This window comes from Neurospora tetrasperma (genome assembly GCF_000213175.1).
Source record: "Neurospora tetrasperma FGSC 2508 unplaced genomic scaffold NEUTE1scaffold_1, whole genome shotgun sequence".
NCBI classification, from domain to species: domain Eukaryota; kingdom Fungi; phylum Ascomycota; class Sordariomycetes; order Sordariales; family Sordariaceae; genus Neurospora; species Neurospora tetrasperma.
The window spans coordinates 172,413-192,949 of record NW_009799099.1 but is presented as its reverse complement, the minus strand read 5'-3'; the positions used below and the strand labels follow the sequence as shown (position 1 = coordinate 192,949).

The following is a 20,537-nucleotide window of genomic DNA, read 5'->3' as shown; positions in this document are numbered from 1 at the left end:
AACAATCATCACAACACAATTACTGTCCAAAACCTCGCAACCCAACGTCACTAGCCCTCACCCCGAGTACAAAACACATTTTTCCACTCGGTCTTTCTTCCCATCTCGTGATTGGATGGCGAGTTGCTAAGGAGTCAGTTGAAGGCAAACAGTGTATAGCCCGAATTGTATATTACATCTCGGTTTATTGTGGTTAGATGCAGGTGTCCGTGACCTTTGGGCTGGCGTAGCGGTATGGTCAGCGGAGGAATCCAATGCGTAGGGGATATTGATGTTATAGCCCGCCAGGGACAGGGATAACGAATTTGAGTCTTGCGCTGGTGAGGGTTCCTTTGAGCCTTGCGCTGGTGAAGGCCTTTGGTCTTGGGAATATGTATCTAGCATCGAATTATCAGTTGAGCTGCGGTGATAGTTGACTTGAGGGAGTGAACGGACTGCTGCAAGGTAAACCGATCGATCAAGTGTTGGCTATCGAAGAGGGCAAGGGAACTCACCAGACGACAAACTATCCATCGAAGGACAGGCGGACCAGCGCATAGGAGGAAATAACGGCACTGATGGAGGGCTTGCCGGCAACGTGTCCTCAGCGGCCGACGACGTGCCCGTTGAAGACATGGACATAGACGCTGTAGAACTTTCGGACTTGATACAAAAAGTGGCATCAGCAGGGCCTTCGGGAACGAGGACGACCTTGACGTTGGCCGGGATGTAAACTATAAAATTATCTCGAGTCGGCTCCTGTTGCTCCGACTCCTTCCTGGCACGCTTTCTCATGTTTGCGGCGTTGCCGTCGTCATCGTCGTCCAACGAATCAGTCCAGGAACGCTTCCTGCCACGCTGCTCTGAATTGTTTTGCCGGGGACGGTTTGGGTTTCGGGCGGAGTAGCAGCAGCTGCAGCTTCATGTTGGACTTGGACTGGTGGTGGTGGTAGTGGTAGTGCTGGAATGCGTCGTTGTTGATGAAACTCTCTCCGCTTCTCCCGTACTTGCTCAGCGCTCGCATCTGGAGGTGGTAGTTCCCTCAGGATCTTTTCGAAAGCCGCGACAAAGTAGTTGTACCACGCGTTTCTCTGCCCTGCCGTCTTATAGTCGACGTTATTACTAGTACCATAACGAAGTGCAGTCGAGACACTGATTCGCTTGGTGGATTCCTGAGCAAGGGCTTTGAGCGTTCTGCCCAGGCGGTCATTGCAATGAGGCTCCGAGTCGGCTAGGAGATAATGCGACCAGACGTAGGCTCCCCATCCTCCAGGTTTTCTCTCATCCATGTTTCGTGGTCGCGGCATCCTGATTGCTGGGTGTGGTCACCGCTGATTGTATGTAAGGTAAGGAAGGTGGTTGAGCTGAAAGATGATGTAAAGGTCCCCGTAGTGAGGAGATGTCGCACTTGAATCCAGAGATTGATAACTTGTCGATAAGCGGCCGGCTTGAAAGTGATGAATGACGATGTCCGATGCGGTCTTTGCTGTGTTGAGGTCAAGGAAAAGGAGGAAGGAGAAAGGAGCGGGGTGTATCCATGTCCTTGTCTGCGCTTAGGTAAGCATGCACAACCCTGTACACGTAGCCTGCACATGCATTATGCAGTTTGTGCGGTACATCACACTCTACCGGTCCAATGAAAGAGGTCTTGATTTTTAGGAAATGTGGTGTTGATGGCTAGGAACAACAACTGGTGCACGTCGTAGCTTCCAACCGAATGGTACATCGCACACATATTGCTTGCCCTTGGCATCGAACATTCTCCCTCAATCTGACACTTGAAGCTGGAGGCAGGTACATTCTGCAGGTAGGTAGGTACATGATAGCGAGTACCTACATCACGTACGGAAAAAGACCTATGCCCACATCATATCATGCGAATGTCGACATCTTTGATCCTGTAGTCAACTCCTACAACTCCATCAAGGTCCAAAACACCAAAGGAACATTCACTGGTCCTCAATCCATATACGTCAAAGACCTTTTCCCTTCCTTCTTACTTTCATCCAGCGAGGCATTTCCAACACGCATTCGCAGCGTCGTTGTTCTATCCAGACGCGTCCATGCCATTTCGGAGACTAGAAGGAAAGCAGAGGCTCAAACGAACGAAAAAGAAGAAAGGGAAGGGTGGGGTCCAAGATGCCATTCAGCAGGATCTTGCATCCCCAACGAAGGCGTCCTTTACCTGCCTAAGGTAAGTACCTAGGTTCCTCATCTTGTCAAGTCCTCTACGCAGGAATCCGGTCACTTGGTTACAGCGTTTACATCAATAGTAGTGCACAATCACAAAAGGTACAAGTCCCAGCTACATGAGAATGATTTTCTGCTACAAATCATGTACGAATTTACCCGGCTGTGCCTTACAACTTCCTTAATCCCTTCGTGAGAACCTTTCCAAGTTCCCACACTTTTTCTTCTAGTCCTTGAACAAGCAACAGATTACTCTGCTACATCACTGCCAATACCACAATCCCTCATTACCTCCTAATGCAACCATCGGGTTAGGCACATCCCAATGCCAAAGTTGGCCTGCAAAAACCGATGTCAGTAACCATCACCGACATGGCTTCCTTATCTCAGAAGGGGTCTCACATACCAAGGTTAGTAGGTAATGTCCCTAAAGGTACATATCCAACGGAACAGGCCTCTTACTAGGACTATCATCACCCTCGCCCTTACCCTTACCCTTGCCCTTGGTACTACCACCAGCACCAGTGTTGTTCGTAGCAGCGATAGCACGAGCGGGAGCACGAGCGGCGAGAGCGGCAGAGGCAGGCTGCTGAACGAAAGCAGGCTGAACGAAAGCGGGAGCACCGGTAGAATGGACCTGAACGGAACCCGAACCGACTAACATGAACTCGGCCATATAACCGACAGTGTGAAAGCGGGTAGTGGAAGGGCCGTTGGTGTCGATGTTGAAGGTGGTCGTGGTTCCGGGGACGTCGTCGGTCTCGGTCTTGGAGCGCTTGTTGGCGCTGTCTTGATCATTGGCAGGGCGCTTGTTGGTGTTGTTCATGCTGTTGATGGCGACGGGGTTCATGTTGGTGGTGTTGGCAGGGACCAAGACGGTGCTGTTGAAAGGGGCGGGGACAGGAACAGGGGCCATGGTGATGTTGTTGGCAGGGACCAAGGCGGTGCTGTTGGCGTTGACAGCGTTGGCAGCGTTGTTGGCAGGGACCAAGGCAGTGCTATTGACCATGGCGGTGTTGACAGCGTTGACAGCGTTGTTGGCCCTGACCAAAGCAGTACTGTCGACATTGGCAGAGATGACAGCGTTGTTGCCGTTGGCGGTGATGTTGGCATTGACGGCGCTCATGTTGTCCTTGAGTACCTTGACCATTTGGACATGCCAATATGCACCATTGACACTGTTCGAGGTGTGCTTCTGGTACATCATAGCAAACTCTTTCAAGGCGGCGGTCAGCTCGGCCTCTCGCTGTTTGCGGACATTAGGCTCGCAAGTGAAATCAACCACAAGCTTTGTCGCGAAGCTTGTAATCGATCTCGACATGTTTCTGGTGACGAATTCGGGCATCTTGTTTGCAGTTGGAGGTGATGGTACCGACAGAAGGTGTAGTGTCCAAAGGATTGTCGATGGTAGACAGGTAGAGTCAGAAGTGGTTGTTGACGAGACTGTGTACTCTGGGCCGAGAAAGAAAGCAAGAAGAAGTTGTTCATCTTGGGCTTTTTATATTGGCTGTAACATATTTGACGCTCGGCTACTTGGAAAAGGTTCCAGTGAAAACTACGTGGAGATTTGGCTACCTCTAGGTTTGGCTGCAGGTTACAGATATGACTTTTCTCCACAAGAACTTGCACTCGAGGGAATCTCCTACCTTCACCTTGTGTCGTTAGCCGAATCCAAACCAAAAAGGCACCTTCAGCGCCAGCACTACCGGAACACTGGTCGCGTGAAGTGGCCGGAGGGTGGCAAAAAGCCTGCAAGGCAGTACACAACAATTCTTGGCTGGTAGTGAAAAGCCATACAGAATATCCCGTAGGCCTCCTCTGGATCCTTAGCAGAAGGTTTGATACGAACGAAGGATCCAAAGGCCCAGAGTATTCCACTTGGCAAGAACAAAACGTGAATGAATGACTCCGTAGACGCCACGCTTGCAGAAACGTTCAACGGCATTAGAGCAGTGGCATCCTTCATTATCAACCAGTCTCCAATAAAAGAACATGCATACACGCTACCAACAACTCAGTTTTGGCGAGTGTCCACCAGCCTTGGATCTTTGATACCCTATGCACCATCACCCATGTCCAACAATGCTTCCTCGGGGAGCTTTCGTCAAAGATGTTCTGGGCGTCTACATCCACTAGATGCCTAGGAAACTCGGTGTCAGTTGATTGGCCATTGAGTGCCCGTACTCCATAGTGGTGTATGCTCCAAAGGAGGAACTGACCTGATGTTGCTGCCAAAGTTGAATGGCTGGTGATCGTAGCCTACAAGTAGGGTTCACCTGCTGGCTTCGAAACACCAATATCATCGGGTGTATCAACCGAGATAACATGAATAGCACGGGGAGCTAGAGAGCGAGTGGGGGTGCAAGCGGCAGAGAAGTCCACCTCTAGGCTAGGATACGTAGGAGACGTTTAGTCCCAGAGACTGTAGCCTACATCCTCGTCGGACTCCTCCTTCTCTACATTAAGTGGAAAGCAAGTAGTTAGTTTTTGAATACGGCGCATGGGCGAACGAAGTGGAAGTATTCTTACGGTTAGTCTTCTCCTCCTCAATCTCCCTAGTAATGCTACCAGTAGCAGTAGCGGTACTGCCGGCAACAGAGGCAGGAATACCGACGGAGGGGACGTAAGCGGATCTGGAAGAACCCTCACCAATCAACTATAATATCTCATATTAGCCACGTGAATCCGACACCCGAATTGGTTTCCAGATGATAGTCGTACTTGGTTGAGGGTACCTCTATGGACCTGGACTGTAGCCGTCGCGGGGCCATTCAGCAGAAACTCGAGGGTCGTCGTAGTGCCCTCTTTGACAATGCGGGCTTTGTAATCTCCTTGGGTGTCCACTTTGAAGGTGGTGTCGGAGGAAGAGATATCGGTGGGCTTGACATCGATAAAGTAGTAGTAGCGCTGGCATCAGAGGGTGCGGTGATTTCGAGTCTTGCAATCGCCTCGCATAATTCACCGATGCTATCAAGATCTTTATAGGGTGGCAGATCTCTCAAAACCCTGTCGAAAGCAGCGACAAAGTAGTTACACCACGCGAGACTGTAAAGATCGCTAGCCCAAGTCGAACGGACTCGCTTGTCGAACTCCTCGGCGAGGTCTTGGAGGACTTTACTTAATGCCATCAAAGAACTAGGGGGTTTGGACTTGGAGGTATCCAGAAGTCTCGACCACAATTCGGCCGCCTTTTTTCTACCAACAGGATCCGGGAATTGCGACATTCTGATTGCCTGGGACGTTGATGGATGATGACCTGGGAATTAGGCATAGGGTTGTGCGGAGGTACGACCACTGTTGGTTGGAGGTGGACAGTCAACGACCCAAGACGCTGGATACTGTGGTGGTAATGCTGAAGTAGGAACAGGATCCAGGCCGGCCTAAATAGCGGACCAGAGCGCCGGTGGAATTGTTGCTGCGCGGAGGTCTGTAAACAACAGAAGGAGATGGAGAGCAGTTGTCGTATGGCAACGCTTGTTGTCTTTGCTCAACGGGATGGGACATACAAGTTATTCCTTTCATGTCTTGTCAAGATTGAATGACCAAAGGCAAGCGTCTGGCTATTCTGTTTTGTTCTTGACATCAAGATAAGAGTATGGAACGTCCGCGAAGGCTGGAGAGCATACCGTAATGTGTGCTTCAAAGCCCTGGTCTGCAAAGCGACTTTCATATCCTTCCACTGCAGTCCAAGCAAGACGCAAAGGCATCATTAGAGGTACCTGTGGAGATCTTTCGTGATCTGAAAGGGGCGTAAGATTTTGCGCGGACGTTGTCTGTTGATTCGCTGGCGAGAATGGAACAAAAGGAATTAGGACATCAAGTCAATGTTGAGAGGAGAAGCATTTGCCATTCGCCGTCAAAGTCATCAGCAATCAGGATGGAGAAGAATGCGCTTTCCATTATCTAGGTACCATCAAGGAATATTTCCCCATCTATCCCACTTTGAATGACCCATCGGCTGCCGCGGACATGAAAGCAACCTTCATTCCCCCACCCCCTTTCACAGACTTTGCTGGATGCCGAGCAAGAGTGATGTCAGTGCCCGGGTGTTCCAGGGAATTGACAATGGTAGCTTCCCTCTGAGTTGGGGTATGGAATAGAAGGTGCGCGGCGGGGAATCGCATTTCCTGAGGGGTAAGTAGACGCTCCTTCTTCCTGTTAGACTACCTAGATGCCGAGAGGAAGATTGCAGTGGCGTCAGTGTTTGAGACGTGAAGAGGGATTTAAGGAAGGCAGGTGACAGTGGCAGGAAAGAAATTTCTCAAGAGGGGTAACCACCCAACGCTCCTTCCCTTACAACTCCAACAGCAATCCCCGCTTCTCAGTTGTCACTCTCGTCCAAGTCAATGACAGCAGCAGCAGAGGCAGCAGTCTCAGTACTGGCTGGCGAGTACTTCAACATCTTGCAAAGCGACTGGACAAAGTACACATGCCAGTACTGGCTAGGTGCGTCCTTGTGCAATTGCATGTCTAGGTCCAATCGCCCATCCCATCCTTTCAGGGAGAGTTCGCAGTATCTGGCGGCAAAGTCTTTGAGGACGTCTGAGAGCGCCCGCTTCCATTTGGGGTCCGTCGGCAACCTGTCTTTGATGAGGATTTCCGCAAGACTCTCTATGGCCTGCTCCCGCGTGAACACGCGTGGTTGGGGTTGCGACATGTTGACTAAAAGTGAAATGGCGGCGAGTCTGATGACTGTCGGAGAGGTTGTCTGAGCGGGCGAAAGGAAAATAACATCGAACTTTGCTTCAATCGTTGAGGCTGTGTGGTAGTGATTGCTCATGGTTGAAAGCTTTAAATACCTAGTTGGCAAGTGAGACGTGTTGTTGTCGAGACCTGGCAGGAAGGAAGTCAGGGTCAATGGAGTTCATTGTCGACTGAACAACTGACAGTGGAAATATCGCATCGCGCTTAAGCACAGGAGTCAAGGTCCCAACGCCAGGCGACAGGTAGTCCAAGCACGTAGCCTTCAGCTGTCGGCCTGCGACAATATCTCTTCTCGGTTCGCAAGTGTTACATGTGATGCCCAATCCATACACGATCCTCCCTTGACGAGCTTTTCAGCTTCCAAAGTGCGAACGCTGCGGCCATTTTCGTTATCTTCTACGCGGCGTCTCTTGTTGGAAGGTGGAGGTTCATTAGCTGCCGCTTCCTCCTTGTACTCAAGCGCATCAACCGCCTCCTTCAGTTTGTCGACATTAGCCGGAAGCTCCTTTAGCATGTTTTGGAGTGACTTGACAAAGAACTTATGCCACAGTGTGCTGGGGTGGTCGTCAGAATTGTCGAACCCGGTGGTGCCAAGAAGAACTTCTGGCGAGAGCTCATGATACTTGACAGCAAAGGCCTGAAGAACATCCGCCAGTTCTTTCTCCCAGCCCTTGCCGGAGTGGTAGTTGAGAAGGATGTGTGACAGCTTCTCAGCTGCTCTGTCGTTCGACATGACCTTGGACATGGACATTTTGATTGCGGGGTGGTAGCAGAAAGCAAAGATTGATGAGGCGCTTGGGTTTGAGGTGGAGAGAAAGAGGCAAGTCGTTGTGGGTGACAAAAGACGTGTGAGGAGTATTTTTGTTGTTGACGGAAGATCAATGTGTAACGAGTAACTGACTGTTCGATTAGTGGATTTGAGGTCAAGGAAGAAGGTGAGAAACACACCTCGTTTCAAAAAGTGATCAGGGTTGCTGCAGGTGGTAGAAAAGATATATGACGTTGCCAGCTGTCGATATACAGGCAGGATAAGTCTCTCGTTTCACATCATCTCAATTGCCCAATAAACGCACAAGAAACTTCGATGTATATTACCAGACTCTCATATCGAGAAGGTGTGGAGACGTTACGTTGAGAAAAGTTCCGTTGGGGGGGGGGGGGGGGGATTTGTTGAGGTGAGGGGGTACAGAGCCTCGACGAGGAGGAGAAGGGCTTCGGAGAGGAAAGCCCGGGGGAGGACGAGGCAGGGCAGAAGTATGCTTTGTTGCTGCTGTCATTGTTATTGTCGCAGATATAACATTTGAGAGCCGGCCGTCAACACGAAGACATGGAATCAACAGCCTTGTCAACCAGGATAGCACCGCCCGCAGGTATCGCGGGGGCCGGGAGCGGAGGGGCTGGAAGTTTCTTGCACTCGGGGATGGGGCCGAGAGTGGTTTTACCACTAAGGCTGACGCCTCTACTCACCCTCTTTCTCCACGCAATTATATATCCCATCCACCTATGTCAACTGTCATATGGAACGTCGGTCAGGTAAATTTGATGTTGTGCGGCTGTCCTGACAAGCTGCCAATAACCAAGAAACTTGGCAAATCCAGGGGCACAAGAAGACTGCCCGTACACCCCGCACACGCACACACTTGAGGCGTCAACAACAACTTACTTGGCAGAGTGGGGATATGATATTGAAAGTTTGAAATGAAATGTGATCCGACGAATATGGAAGGGACGAAAGTCCACGGCGCGAAGTGGCGGGCACTCTTCATCACCTCTAGCGAGTACCGTGACCTACCTTGGCCTTCAGAGGGTGTCGGGGACCCCAACCCATCGGTATCTTACTCTGGATGTCAGTTTGAACAGTGGGGGTTGCGAGGCCTTGTTGACCTGTTCTTGCGATCCTGACACATCGACATCTGGGAATAAGTGGTAGCGAGGGGAAAAGAGAAAAAGAAACAAAAAAAATAAAAAGGTGATTGACGAGTTGGACATGAAACGAAGAATGGCTTTTGTAGACAGGCGAGGCGAGGTCGAAAATGCCACACGGATTGGCACCTGTAATGGGACGCACTTTCCGCCTGAGACAAAGCGTATCTCACGTACAACTTCACCGCGTAAAACTCCCAGCATATGATCAAGTTCTCGATGGCGAGGTAAAATCAAGAAGCAAAAGACAGATGAAGACCCTCGACCAAATGGAAACGAATAAACCGTCGTGGTGGGATGACGAGAATCGCGTCAGCAATCGAAGCTGGTGTTTCGCGATGGCATTTTGTGTAAAACCAGCGGGCGGTTGATTGTTTGGTATGTGTTTCGTCGAAGGAGAAAGGAAGAATGAATGGGTTTTGTGTGCAGGCCAGGTCAGGTCAATAGGTACATCGCGGGGATGGAAGCAAAGGAATCCAGCGGAGTACACAGGGTGCACGGGTATACGGGGTGCCTTCCTCCGCTAACACCTGTACCACAGCCGCATGTCAACCGACACCCGCCGGACCCCAACTTCAATGCAGAGGAAAACTCCCACACGTGACAAAATATCGAATTGCAATAGATTGAACGTGAAAGCTTAACCAGATTACTCCCGTTCTTGAATCAGAAATCTGCTCCAAAAAGATGACAATGATTCGAGAAGCCCGAGTGTCCGCCGACCCTCAGAGTCATCCTTCGCATCGCGCCCAACCTAGACATGGAGAACTGCAGTGAGGCTGGTGGACACCAGATTGTGCTACATAACTCCACTTTCAGCAGGGTTCCTCCAACAAAGACACAACAAGCCTAATGCCTGCTTAGCATAGTGGCTAATGCGTTGCACTTGTATAACTACCTAATCTCCTTAGCGAGACCAGGTAACGACGACATGCAAAGATCACAGGTTCGATTCCTGTAGTAGGCATTTCTTTTTTTACATTTTTCTCTTAACTGGTCTCACAACTTTTGATCATTTCGATCATTTCGGACATGTTGTGCATTCGTGATTCCTTTTCCGTTCGTGTAGTTGTGAAGTTGGCTTTTGTTTTGGCTTTTTCTATTCACGAGAGGGAGGCGTAAAGTTGGGACTAAGGGTTGGGAGTGGTCGCGAGGAAGACATGCCCGTCCTGGTAACGCTGAGAGGACAGATGAATTCAGGTATACTAGCTCTATTGGTCTGTCATGCACTTCAATTGTGTGGCACTTTGTCTCTAGATTAACTGCCACTTTATTTGGAGGTAGCAGTTCGTAAAAGGCTCCGCCTGCCCAAGCGGCTCGAACAATTCTCAAGTACCTTAGTTCGAGGCTGTCCTAGTTCGTGGAGACAATAAGCCATGCCATAATTAGCTCGGCACTCAACAAAGAACCCAAAAATCTCCTTTGTGCAAGGCACATCTTCTAAGCCCATTGTTCACTTGTGGTCCCTGGGACCATCTCCTTTGTGCACTCGAGTCTTCATAAACAGCCGGATACGACTGTGTTCCGAATTGCTGTTCAGTTCCATTCTCTTCAGTTCTTTTATTCACTTTCACGATCACTTTCACTTACACTCACTTACCATCATAAACCCATAGAGCATAGACACATCCATCACATTAGCAACCATGGCACCAATATCCTTCTCCTCACCACCCGGTGACGACATGTGGAAGGGCAACATCATTTCCGACCACAGCGTGAGAAACAACCAATCCATGCAACTCGAAATCGACAACGCACCTGCCCTCTACGCTATCGAGCCCGCCCCCCCGCACGCACCCGACTACTTTCCCATGCTGCCTTCGGATGACGGCTTCAACTCCAACGATGATAATCCCGACCAAGAATTCCAAGACCGTCCCGAAGATGCCGACCCCCTTGTCGTCAAGGAGTTTCCCTACCACCACCTCACCTACACATGCTATCCCATGCGCGCAACCGACTCTCTCCGTCGCAATTTCTTAAATTCCACTAGCAACGCGTTTCTTCGTCCCGGAACAAAAGAAGATTTCCCCGACGGGTTGCGGTTGGTCTTCATCAACTGGCTGAAGAAGTACGACGTCGAATCCGGAACAGGCGTATCCGTCGGTCTATGGCGGACCATCGGACCAGACCCCTTGTTGGTGGTCATCAAGCGCATCAAAGGCTACTCATTAAAAACGCGCCGCGAAGAGGGGCCGCGGGTTCCGGACATCGACGGCCCACCAGGCGAACTCAAGTTCAACAGCCTGCCAGACGAGACGAAGCGCACGCTCGAGTTTCGCTTCTTGTATGATCCGCACTTGACGTGCTTGCCGCAGACGCATGCGTTCCAATTAAATGACTGGCCGCAGGAGGACGTGACGCATTTTGGCAAGTTCTACAATGGGGGTTCGGTGGCGGAGATGATTATGAAGTTCAAGAAGATAGGCAAAGCGGTTCCCGAGGCGTTGATTTGGCATGTGATTGCGCAGGTCGGGAGGGCCTTCAAGTTTATACATACGGGACGGACGCACCCGGATAAGACGCAGGAACGGGGGTCGGCGAGAGGACTGCCCGAGGAAGGAGAAAAAGAAAGGGAGTGGATGGAAAAGGAGGATGCCAGAGCGGCGAACTGGGTGCCGACGGCGCATTTTGATGCGCATGCGGTCAATGTTTGGATGCATTGGGTGACGCAGTACGAGAGGGAGAATGATCGCGACAAGTGCCTGGAGCACTTTGACGAGGACTTTCCGCAGGTCATCCTGGGGGATTTTGGGCTGGCGATGAACGGGCTGAGTAGAATTGGTAGCCATAATCTCAGGATCAACGAGTGTCCGGATTTGCCGGGTAAGGAGACCTGGAAGGACAAGGCCGAGCTTGGCCTGATGCTGCATCATTTGCTCCTGGCCGGCGTTCAGGAGGTGCCTCGGTTCACGTCAAAGAAACTTCCGGAGGACTGGTATACAAAGCATAATGAGTGGCTGTATGCAAACTACTCCAAGACGCTGATTGATGTGGTCAAGCGGTTTAGTAAAGTGGCGCACATGAGCGACCGGCACCGTCTGGGGTGGAAGACTTTCGGGGGGATGTCTTTCGGGGCGATGGTGGAGCAGGAATATAAAAAGGGGAAGGACGGATTTTCTTCCAATCTTACGCCGTGTGATGAATGGTTCCACCACACCATGATCGATCTGGCCGATAAAGAGGTGGACGAGCGGCGTAGGTTCCGGAATGGCGTCGAGAGCGTGAGGTGGGCGACAGGGCAGCGCATGAGCACGATGCCGTATCAGGTCCCAAATAGGACCAAGTATAGCCAAAAGCTCTTTCATCCCCACGTTCGCGGAGGAGTGCTCCCTGTTCCGCTGGACGGGAGAGAGACACTGCGCAGCAAAGCAAGGACTCTCTACAACCGCAAACTGCGGCGACCTGTCATCGCGGCCTTCTACCGTCACCCGCCTGACCCGGCTGACTGTGTGGATAAGGACAAGCTCTGGGTGACCAGGACGTACCGGATGGAACGAATCCGGTACCGCAAACCCCGAGCCATCAGAATCGAAACCAGTCTCAAGGGGGATCCGGGAAGCAAACAGAGAAAGTTTACGCCGCCGCCGACTCCTGGGGAGGTGAACCAGATAAAGTCGAGTATGTTTGGGCCGTCTTCGTGGAATTCACGGGTGCTGCAGTGGGACAGGGAGGGAGAGGGGAATGGGGATGAAAGTCCGGGGATGGAGGATTGGAGCCTCTTTGGAGTGAACGAGAGCGGGAGTTAGTGTGTGGTGATAGAGCCTCGTATAGAAGATGATAATTTAAAGTGCTTATGACCATGGTTTGCTGGTAGCGATGGTGGGTAAGTAGAAAGAAGGCTTCAAGTTAAGACCATGTGGTGGCTTTGGATTATCGCACAGGGTCTTGAGTAGAGTCAGTCTGCCCTTCTCCATGAAGCCACTTGGTACCTCGGAAGTTGGCAATATCCACGCGAACTGTTGTATTTCCTCCTACCAACTGGTGTAGCCGGCAAGGTGTTGAGTTCAATCTGGGCCATAGAGTGACTGTGTACGAGAGAGGGGGACTTGTCCCAAACAGGCCACCTTGTAGTTGAAATCGAGAGAATCCATGATGGAGAGCGTTTTGTCAGGTAATTTCCAAGGGGTAAACTGAAAGTGTTGGTGTGATGCCACGGCAATCAATTGGGCTGTGGAATGAAAGAGTCGACGTTGAAAGAAGCTTTGAATGAAAAAAGGAAGGGAATTGTTTGGCGACAAGGGAACAATTGTGAGACTGAACCGACTGCTGCCACTGCCTGCCGCAAACTGGTCAAGCTTGGCATCTGTCAGGTGATCATGATGCTTGTTGTGACGCTCGGACCACTCGATCATGGGAACGAAGCTGGGGAAGAAGCTCCACAGTTTGGGCATTGTCGTCGACGTCTAGACAACATCCTGGACTCGGTTCACCAAGACCACACCACTATTCCCACGAGACGGTCGCCCCTCCAATTGCTGATTCCCAAGATGGCGTCCGATTCTTCAATCACCACTGCCAGGCGTAATTCTCCCTTCCAGCACCCTCCCCGACGTCCAAGGAAGAATGGGCTTTGCTAACGGAGGGGTTGCGCTGGTGACCAAACAGAGGCCACTCGCGAGGAGATGCGCGATGCCAAACTTCCCTTGGCCTACCGCGACAGCTGTGCCCACCTCCTCATTCCGCTGAACCGGTGTCGCTACGATACTTACTACCTTCCGTGGAAGTGTGAGGTACGACGGCCGTCGTCATGACACAAATACACCGAGCGCAATACACACACACAAGCGAACGACGAACTGACAATCCACCCGCAGGACGAGCGACACACATACGAAAAGTGCCAGTACGTCGAGTTCAAGAAGCGCGTCGCCAAGATGGACGAGTTGAGGGCGGCCAAGGGTGGAGCGCGGAGCAACTGATTTCGATCAAAACATTGAGAAGGAAACGGCACGAGCAAAACGAGCAAGGGCACGGAACACAGGACGCACGACGGAGACACAGCACAGCGCGAGGAAAACAGGATCGCGAGACCACACCCCGTCCTGTACATATTCTAGAGACGGGCACGATAATGAAAAGGATCAAGGAACATGCGCAAGTTTACGAGTTCCAGTTGCTCCCGAGACCATATCCATGCAATGGGGTCCTCCCACTCCACCAGCTCGAGTCATGACTGTGGATTGCAGGGCTGTAGGGCTGAAGTCAGTGCGCACTCTCACGAACTGGAGCCATCGACTGAAAGTCTGGAACAGACGAACAATTGCGAGTGGTGCTACACTTCAAGAAAAGGATTGTTTGAACGTCAATCGGTATCCGTAAAGGTTGGGGATTTTGGATCGAAAAAAATGTTGACCGGAGCAGGAAGCACACACTGTCCGACAAGTTGCCGATCCTGTACAGTCCAGCACCGAAACCGGAGCTGATGGAGATCCAAGGTCAAACGCAAAAGTGGTTGACAACACCAAAGATCAACTATGTCCGACAATATGCGGCATCCAGCCTCGAGCCAATGGATCATGGGGTAATGTAATCCAAGATCTCTTCTTACTCTTATAGCCCTTATCTGATCAATCTGTCCTTCTTAGGTTCCTGTGTTATTCAGCACCGCAGAGGGACAAATAAACTGCGCAGGAAATGTCATACGATCTTATCAGAAGAAGGATACCAGCACTGATGGCTTCGTGAGTGGCAAAAGCTTGTTGTCATGGAGGCTTGGAGTGTAGCAGCCATGTTCTTATCAATCCCGACTTACGCCATGCACCATGATACCAAGACACATCGTCTTTGTCGGAAAACACCATCGCCGCTCAGAACTGCCGGAGATGTACATCCTCCACAACTTACAGCAGAACCGAGCCACCAGCGTGGGGTGCTTTCAAGTACCGTATGGCCGGCGGCAAAACAAGCTTTTTGGTAGTGCCAATGGGTGGTCGCTTCAAGGTTGCGGCGATAGCGGACAGGCGGCGCGGCTCTTATCAGGAACAGCCCATGCATACGGTTATCTCGATTTCCCTTCCGCGGAGAAAGAGGTTATGGACTGGAGTCACTGTCCATACCCATACATAACCCTGGACTTCTGTCAGTACTCTCACGTAACCCTGACTGCCGAGCCTGGCCTCCTTATCGCTGGGGTCTTGGCCAATCTCAACCCCCTTTGCTCTGTGATGGTCAGCCATGATGGAAATCCCCAGAAGGAGTAGATGGGATGCATGAGATGTGCGGCCGATAAGCAAAAGTCTGGGCCATCAAGCCACAAGCGTGGGACGAATTGCCATCAACGGAGATGTTCATTTCATTACTTTGTCGTTCACTTGGACTTGGTGGTCTTGGAAGGTTGTTGGCGATGTCCAGATATAAGAGAATGAATGCCTTTGAGAGTATCGGAAGATTGGACTGCATCAGTAGACTCACGCTGTACTACATCTTGGTATCAGATCAGGCTTTCCAACAAGAGCCAGTCAGCCCCCCGCGCCCAGAACCAGTTCTCGCTCAGCTGACTGCTTCAACCTGCTGAACTCTCGAGGATCGAATACAACTTGAGCATAATTCATATCACCACTTCTCCAACTTGTTGTTCAGTCATTCCAGCCTTTCATCAGCCGCCCTTACTGCCCTTATCGCTTACACCATTATCGACCAGGTCATCGGCAGCTGGCACCAGCCGGACGTCGTCCATCACTCACGGCAATTGGGCTGCTTACAGCTGATTGTGACACTTCTTATTGGTTGTCATTCTGACAGTCTTACCTCACCATCATCACTGATGACCAACTCATCTTCACCATGGTCCTCGGCTTCCAGTTCTCGTTTCATTCACCACCACTCAACCCTGTCACCAAGAAGGCTCAACGCGTCCCCATCTTCAACCCCATCGACCGCCATGGCCGTGTCTTTTTCTTTTCCTGGACGGGGTTCATGGTAGCCTTTTGGGCGTGGTATACCTTTCCTCCTTTGGTATGTCTTTTTTTCTCCTCTCCCTTTCCCTCCGATCCCTCCGATTTTCTTTCACCCCCCAGCTTCTCTTTAGTTGTCCCTTGACTTCCAATTAACCAATTCCCCTGTAAACAACAGCTCACCCACACAATCAAACACTCCCTCCACCTCACTCCCGCCCAAGTCGCCAACTCCAACATCATCTCCCTCCTCGCCACCCTTTTGGTGCGTCTCATTTCCGGTTGGGCCTGCGACCGCTACGGCCCCCGCCTCGTCTTTGCCTTCATCTTACTTTTGGGCGCCATCCCCATTGGTCTAGCGCCTACCATCACCAACGTCACGGGTCTTTATGTCATCCGCTTCTTCATCGGTATTCTGGGCGGCAGCTTCGTTCCCTGCCAGGTATGGACCACGGCGTGGTTCGATAAGAATGTGGTGGGCACGGCGAATGCGGTAGCCGGAGGATGGGGAAACGCCGGAGGGGGCGTGACGTATTTTGTCATGCCGGCTGTTTTTGACAGTCTGGTTAGGAACTGGGGGATGGCGGAGGGAAAGGCGTGGAGAGTCACGTTTGTGGTGCCGCTGATTTGTTTGTTGGTGGTTGGGTTGGCGTTGGTGTTGGTGTGTGAGGATATGCCGACTGGACGGTGGAGGGATCGCAATCAAGGTGTGGAGGTTCCGGTGGTCATCGATGGTGTTGATTTCAAGTCTGGTTCTGGCGCAGAGACTCCCATGACGACGACGAAGATGGACGAAGAAAAGGGATCCAAATCCGTGTCTGATACCGAGTCGACTACCCGCCCGGACGTCGAAAAGGGGGAGGTCTCCATGACCGCCCCCAGCACCACCATTCCGTCGGTAACCACCATCCTCCTCTCCCCGCAAACCCTCTTCCACATCCTCACCTACGCCTGCTCCTTTGGCTCCGAACTAGCCATCAACTCCGTTCTCTCGTCTTACTTCCTCTCCGTCGCCCCTTCTTCCCTGTCCCAAACTTCCGCAGCCAACTACGCCGCCATCTTTGGTTTTCTCAACTTTATCACCCGTCCCCTAGGCGGGTTAGCTTCTGACTACCTTTATTCCTCCTTTGGCGGCTCTTCCCCTTCTTCTTCCCCTTCCCCCTCTTCCAGCCCAGAAGCAAAGCCCAAAGCCCTCTGGGCCCGCAAACTCCTCATCACAACATGTACCCTCCTCACCGGCACTTTCCTGTTGTTACTCGGCCTACTCCGCCCTTCATCACTTGGGACCGCCATCGGGTTGGTCATATTGGCAGCTATCTTTATCGAGGCCGGTAATGGGGCCAACTTTGGGTTGATCCCCTTTGTGTGGCCGGAGAGAAACGGGGTGGTGAGCGGGGTTACGGGCGCAGGAGGCAATTTGGGCGGGGTGGCGTTTGCGTTGGTGTTTAGGTTTGTGGGCGGACATGGAGCGAAGGGGGGGTATGAGAAGGCGATTTGGATTGTGGGAATCATTAATTTGGTGGTGGCGGTTGTGGGGGTGGGGATTAAGCCTGTGCCTGTGGGGGGGATGGGGAGTACAAGTGGAAAGAAGAGGTGGTTGTGGTGAGATACTGGAGTGGAAGGTGGAAATGGGGGAAGGATTAAGGGGGAAGTAATAAAGGGGGTGATGATTTATGAGTGATGATACTTTCGGATTTTGTTTTGGTAAAGTGGTGTTTTGGCTTCAATTTGTGGTAAGGAGCAAGTTGCAAGGTGTTTCGCAACCGATGCCATGGCTTTGGATACCTAGGTACTTAGCAAGCAAAGCAGCTTAATGAAGTCGATTTTGGTTCAGTAAGAGCGTGCCATGAAGCGGATGTGTGACGATGACAAGCCTTGACCAAGCACTGCGCGGCTTCTGCCTCAAATCTTTCGTCTATTCCATCCTGGAACCAAACACTAGGTAGGTAGGCATCGGCTTCCAGCGGCAATGTGATGTAGAGGCTGCAAGTAGTAGTGGCAATTGCCAAAGAGCAAGTAATCTGGACGACACACTCTTTCTCTTTCAACGGGCCAGGAAGAGAGGTTCTTTGTCTACCTCTACACCTTTGCTTACCGAACACACATTTGGCTACGTTACCATGCCGCTCTCGAAACAATGAACTTGCTCAAGAACCATGTCGCATCGTCACTGAACAACACATGTTTACCCGCTCTGATGCCCTGGATCACTGAAGAAGCCCTTTGTCGACGCATTCCTCCCAAGTCCACTCGTCCCGTCCATCCAGGTCAATCATCGTGAGCACTGAACAGATCCATCACTCGAGGATGACAATGAAACAAGGAGATGACCCAACCAACAAAACGAGACATATAAGTACTCACCTCACTACAACCATCCAAGTCCTTCCTCTTGTTTCTCCAGTCCACTAGAACCATCAGCCTCAAACATCCAACACCAGCTCCATTCATAAATCCCAATCCCAACCATCACCACTGCCCAACATGTCCACCTCCTCCTCCTCCTCCTCCATCGTGACCACCCCAGCTACCACCTCCACCCCTCTCATCCCTCTAACCTACTACCAAACCCTCAACGTCCCCTACACAGCCTCCAAATCCGACATCAGCACCGCCTTCCACGCCTTTTGCAAACTCCACCGGCAGCCGGGGCCAGACAAGATCCCCCACTTTACTTCCTCGCAACGGTACAGAGACCTAAGAGAGGCGCACGACATGTTGATTGATTCGGAAGACAAGCAAAAGTACGATCTCTATCTGGCCAAGAAGGGGGTTCCGGAGATGGTGGAGAAGTACAAGGCCAAGGAGGAGTATTTGAAGGAAAAGAAAATGGAGAGGGAGACGGATAAGAAAAGGAAAAAGATGATCAATGAAGTAGGGGAGGAGGTCCTGGAGGGGTGGGGACAGGACGAAGTGGTCAAGTTCTTGGGAAGGCCGAGGGGGCCAAAGGTTCGGGGGACTAATGTCTAGGTGTCTACCTCTAGGTGTTGACTGGACTCCTTTTGGAGGTAGGTAAGGTCGAAGATGTGGTGGACGTGATTGTGGTGTATGTTGGTGCTGGTTGCGCTGTCATGGAGTGGACTTGTGCTGTTGGCGTTAAGTCGGTTGGGTTGGTTTTTTTTTTTCGGTGCCGTCGTGTCGACTGATGACCGGATGGAGGAAGAAATCTGGTAAGGTACCGCTTCTCGAGTTGGATAATACAAGTAAAATATTCTGTTTGGCTCTTTGAGATTTCTTGATGCCGTGTGTCTTTGTAGCAGGGAATAAGGTGATCTTTGTCCGTCCATGTCTAGGTATCGTCGATTTGCCGGAAGCCACTCCCTTTGTGTCCTCTCATGATTCAACCTAGGTTCATTTCGTTACCGTAAATAAGGTACCTACCTCTAGGCACCTGAACATTATGTTCAGCTCTCTTTGGAACTACCGAAAAAGGAATGTCTAGATGTCCCATTTGTCAAAGCCTCGGAGGTATGTCCATCAAGCTGTTGGCCGGATGCCAGGCTGGTCGTGTCGATGTTGCCGTCTCTGATCATCTTTGCGGCGACAGGACTGTTCTTTCTCGATATTATCGAAATTTCAGTTGGTCGCGTATCTTCTTTGGTGTCTGGAGCAATACGATATTGATCCATGGGAAAGATGGAGGATGATGTCAAAGGAAAGTTCAGCCTCCGATGCCAAGAAGCAGGGCTGTCTCACTTTACCATGTGCTTCAGCGGGGTTGATGCGCTGAAGGCCCCTGTAATTATGGGGTCCACAGTGCTACGGTACCCGAGGCTGACGAGCTCGGTCCAACCCCACTGTCTGCGTCATCCGAGCGTCACTTCAGCCTTCGTCTCGTTCATCCCAAGCACGACAATCAGACCAGGGTAGGGAACAAATTAAATAAATTAAATCTAGGGTCGGATTTGGATTTGATTTAAGGTTAAATTTACAGATTTACTTACAAAGTAGGGAAATCGGATTTAAATTTGATAAATTTAAGTACTCAAATTCCTGGATTATATAATTATTCCAGCCCCAGCCCCCCTTAACCGCCATACTTTACATACTCTATATATTAAAATCGTCGTCTTCTACATTTAAATCTCGCTATAAGTATCCCTCCTTCTCGTAATTATATATCAAAATATTATAATAGAGGCCAGTCCGTTGCTAATTCTTACAACGTTGAAATATATTAATAGTCTCATAATCGAAATTAATACAATTCTCTACCGTCTACTTAGTAGTACTAAAAGTACGTTCATACTCGTTTAATTCTACTAGTATAGAAAATACGTCAAATACTATATATAATAGTATTAAGTACTCCTTCTCATAATTACTCTACTATTATAGAATATCTATAATACCTTCTTCTAGGAAGCCTTCAACCTATTGAATAGCCTTATCATCGAAGGCAGGGATAGGAGAAGGAACTAGTCTAATATAATAACTGTTGCCAATCAATTAACTAAATTTAGTAAGTGGGTGAATAGGCTCTAGAACAACCGGCGGCAATAATACCCGTAGTTGGGGGAGGAAACTCTAAATATATTAATCCAATTAATATTAAAGGAAGCGCTTAATAATATTATCTCTTTTTATAGAGAAGTTAAAATCGAACTAACGAATATAATATTTAGGGTATAAAATTATAATAAATTAGTATATTAATATCTCCTCTATTAATTTCCTATACTTCTTAAATTTCAATATTATATAATCAATACTAATACTAATTAGCGTAGTACCGTTATTAATAAGGAGAGGCAGTAATTTATCCTCTATATTTCTACTAATAAATTCTTATAGAATAATAACTGCATTTTACTTTAGGAATAGCGAGGGTTCAACTAGTAC

General features: G+C 50.3%; 8 protein-coding genes across 8 annotated transcripts; 4 read left to right on the top strand and 4 right to left on the bottom strand.

Moving 5' to 3' along the window:
* Nucleotides 1-257: 257 nt before the first annotated feature.
* NEUTE1DRAFT_119371 (uncharacterized protein) lies at nucleotides 258-1,286 on the bottom strand (the record flags this gene model as incomplete). The annotated part of the gene is made up of 3 exons (XM_009849157.1): nucleotides 258-377; nucleotides 495-765; nucleotides 837-1,286. Coding segments are annotated over 3 exons (840 nt in total), but the record flags the coding sequence as incomplete, so codon positions are not given.
* A 1,145-nt stretch (nucleotides 1,287-2,431) lies between these two features.
* On the bottom strand, nucleotides 2,432-3,490 carry NEUTE1DRAFT_97312 (uncharacterized protein; the record flags this gene model as incomplete). The annotated part of the gene is made up of 2 exons (XM_009849156.1): nucleotides 2,432-2,508; nucleotides 2,632-3,490. The coding sequence occupies 2 exons, from the start codon at nucleotides 3,488-3,490 to the stop codon at nucleotides 2,432-2,434; spliced, it is 936 nt and encodes a 311-aa protein (XP_009847458.1).
* Nucleotides 3,491-4,578: 1,088 nt separating this feature from the next.
* NEUTE1DRAFT_106753 (uncharacterized protein) lies at nucleotides 4,579-5,393 on the bottom strand (the record flags this gene model as incomplete). Its single annotated transcript, XM_009849155.1, has 4 exons — nucleotides 4,579-4,625; nucleotides 4,699-4,825; nucleotides 4,891-5,049; nucleotides 5,175-5,393. 4 exons carry the CDS (start codon nucleotides 5,391-5,393, stop codon nucleotides 4,579-4,581), a joined length of 552 nt encoding a protein of 183 aa, XP_009847457.1.
* A 1,097-nt stretch (nucleotides 5,394-6,490) lies between these two features.
* NEUTE1DRAFT_106752 (uncharacterized protein) lies at nucleotides 6,491-7,624 on the bottom strand (the record flags this gene model as incomplete). The annotated part of the gene is made up of 3 exons (XM_009849154.1): nucleotides 6,491-6,968; nucleotides 7,057-7,147; nucleotides 7,204-7,624. 3 exons carry the CDS (start codon nucleotides 7,622-7,624, stop codon nucleotides 6,491-6,493), a joined length of 990 nt encoding a protein of 329 aa, XP_009847456.1.
* Nucleotides 7,625-10,416: 2,792 nt separating this feature from the next.
* Nucleotides 10,417-12,548, top strand: NEUTE1DRAFT_119370 (uncharacterized protein; the record flags this gene model as incomplete). The annotated part of the gene is made up of 1 exon (XM_009849153.1): nucleotides 10,417-12,548. The coding sequence occupies one exon, from the start codon at nucleotides 10,443-10,445 to the stop codon at nucleotides 12,546-12,548; it is 2,106 nt and encodes a 701-aa protein (XP_009847455.1).
* Nucleotides 12,549-13,198: 650 nt separating this feature from the next.
* On the top strand, nucleotides 13,199-13,918 carry NEUTE1DRAFT_115615 (uncharacterized protein; the record flags this gene model as incomplete). The annotated part of the gene is made up of 3 exons (XM_009849152.1): nucleotides 13,199-13,323; nucleotides 13,408-13,532; nucleotides 13,617-13,918. 3 exons carry the CDS (start codon nucleotides 13,290-13,292, stop codon nucleotides 13,719-13,721), a joined length of 264 nt encoding a protein of 87 aa, XP_009847454.1.
* A 1,667-nt stretch (nucleotides 13,919-15,585) lies between these two features.
* Nucleotides 15,586-17,476, top strand: NEUTE1DRAFT_74860 (uncharacterized protein; the record flags this gene model as incomplete). Its single annotated transcript, XM_009849151.1, has 2 exons — nucleotides 15,586-15,756; nucleotides 15,874-17,476. The coding sequence occupies 2 exons, from the start codon at nucleotides 15,586-15,588 to the stop codon at nucleotides 17,299-17,301; spliced, it is 1,599 nt and encodes a 532-aa protein (XP_009847453.1).
* Nucleotides 17,477-17,832: 356 nt separating this feature from the next.
* On the top strand, nucleotides 17,833-18,665 carry NEUTE1DRAFT_97306 (uncharacterized protein; the record flags this gene model as incomplete). Its single annotated transcript, XM_009849150.1, has 2 exons — nucleotides 17,833-17,952; nucleotides 18,108-18,665. 2 exons carry the CDS (start codon nucleotides 17,833-17,835, stop codon nucleotides 18,663-18,665), a joined length of 678 nt encoding a protein of 225 aa, XP_009847452.1.
* Between the last annotated feature and the right edge of the window lie 1,872 nt (nucleotides 18,666-20,537).